At 37.9% G+C, this 1764-nt stretch overlaps 1 protein-coding gene across 1 annotated transcript; it reads right to left on the bottom strand.

The window, feature by feature from the left end:
• Nucleotides 1-595: 595 nt before the first annotated feature.
• On the bottom strand, nucleotides 596-1558 carry LOC311181531 (olfactory receptor-like protein OLF4; the record flags this gene model as incomplete). The annotated part of the gene is made up of 1 exon (XM_084249991.1): nucleotides 596-1558. The coding sequence occupies exon 1, from the start codon at nucleotides 1538-1540 to the stop codon at nucleotides 596-598; it is 945 nt and encodes a 314-aa protein (XP_084106117.1). The 5' UTR covers nucleotides 1541-1558.
• Between the last annotated feature and the right edge of the window lie 206 nt (nucleotides 1559-1764).

Raw genomic sequence — 1764 nt, 5'->3', positions numbered from 1 at the left:
TCACATTGAAATATGATATGATGTAAGAACACATGATCTTAATGAGATTAAACCCCAGTGACCAGCTATAAAACACACTGTATATTAGTCTGCATTACCAGGCAGTAATATACAAAGGAATGATGTACACAACTACGAAACACTTTGATTTGGGATTTCCCAGAATATAAAATTATATACATTGCCTTGGTCATCAAGTGTAGTTTCTTTTCCATAGGAGTAGTGGAACTATGTTGCTTCTCTTAGTAAAACAAAACTTATTTGGTATCATATATAACAACAGGGAAAATTATTCAAAAAATAAATTCCATAGTATTTCATTAGATAAGTGGGCATTTCAAACTATATATGTACCACAATTGGGATAAATATGGGAACATATGAAACAAAAAAAAAAAAGAAAAACTGCTGGCTATTAGAGCAGAAAACTTAATAAAGAGGGCAACAGAAATTGAGTAGAGAAGTTGAGGTGAAAGAATTGGAAATTCCAGAAAATAAATAGAAAGAGAAAATTCTACTTCCAGTGGCTGACAAAATAAACACATTTTCTGATTCTGAAGTTTTGACCTCTGCAATTATGGTCACTTCACCACAACTATGACAATTGTCCATTTATAATTTCTTTCACAAAGAAACTTTTCAGGGACCTCTTTATGTCTTTGTTCCTCAGACTGTAGATGAAGGGGTTCAGCATGGGTGTGACCACCGTGTACATCACTGAGGCTATTGCACTTGATTGTGAGCTGTGGGTAGCAGCAGAGCTAAGGTACACTCCTAGGATTGTACAATAAAATAAAAGAACAACTGAGAGGTGAGATGCACAGGTGGAAAATGTTTTATACTTGCCCTGAGCAGATGAAATTCTACGTATGCAGGAAACTATTTTAAAGTAAGAGTAAAGGATACAAATAAAGGGACCACCAGCCAGCAGGAGAGCTGCAACATACATCACCATGTTATTAGCAAAGGTGTCAGAACAGGCAAGTTGGATCACCCGATCAATTTCACAGAAATAGTGGGGAATTTCCAAGTCTGTACAGAATGAAAGTCGCAAAAGCATTAAAGTTTCTAACAAGGCATTCAGGGCACTAAGGATCCAGGACACCAGAACCAGCAGTCCACAGAGCCGGGGGTTCATGATGACCATATAGTGCAAGGGGTGGCAGATGGCCACATAGCGGTCATAGGCCATCACAGTCAGGAGAAACATACCCAACACTGAAAAGATTACCAAAAAGTAAATCTGGGTGACGCAGTGTTCATAGGTCATGACTTTGCTCTGTGTGTGGATGTTTAGCAGCATCTTGGGGATGGTTGTAGATGTGAAACAGATGTCTACCAAGGACAGATTGCAGAGGAAGAAGTACATGGGTGTGTGGAGGCGGGAGTCTGAGCTGACAGCCAGGATGATGAGCACATTCCCAAAGATAGTGAGCAAGTACATGGAGAGAAAAAAGCCAAATATGAGAGACTGCAGTTGTGGCTCCTCTGATAATCCCAGAAGAAATATTGTAATTTTTGTAACATTGCTTGTTTCCATGTGGTAAAGGTGACTTCTGGGAAAGAGGAAAATATCAAAACTAAGTTTAATGCAAAGTTACATTAATTATATATCTGAATGCTGGAGTACATATTTTGCTCTCAATAAATTAGCTTTTGAATTCTGTGTATGGAATAGTGCAGGTTGGGAGATCCTCAGTGCCACTGTTTATAATATGGAATTTTGTCCTAATCATTATTAAGAGTTCATTTAATGTTAAATTT

This window comes from Talpa europaea, assembly GCF_964194135.1.
Source record: "Talpa europaea genome assembly, chromosome: 12".
NCBI classification, from domain to species: Eukaryota; Metazoa; Chordata; class Mammalia; order Eulipotyphla; family Talpidae; genus Talpa; species Talpa europaea.
This window is presented reverse-complemented; position numbering and strand designations above follow the sequence as displayed.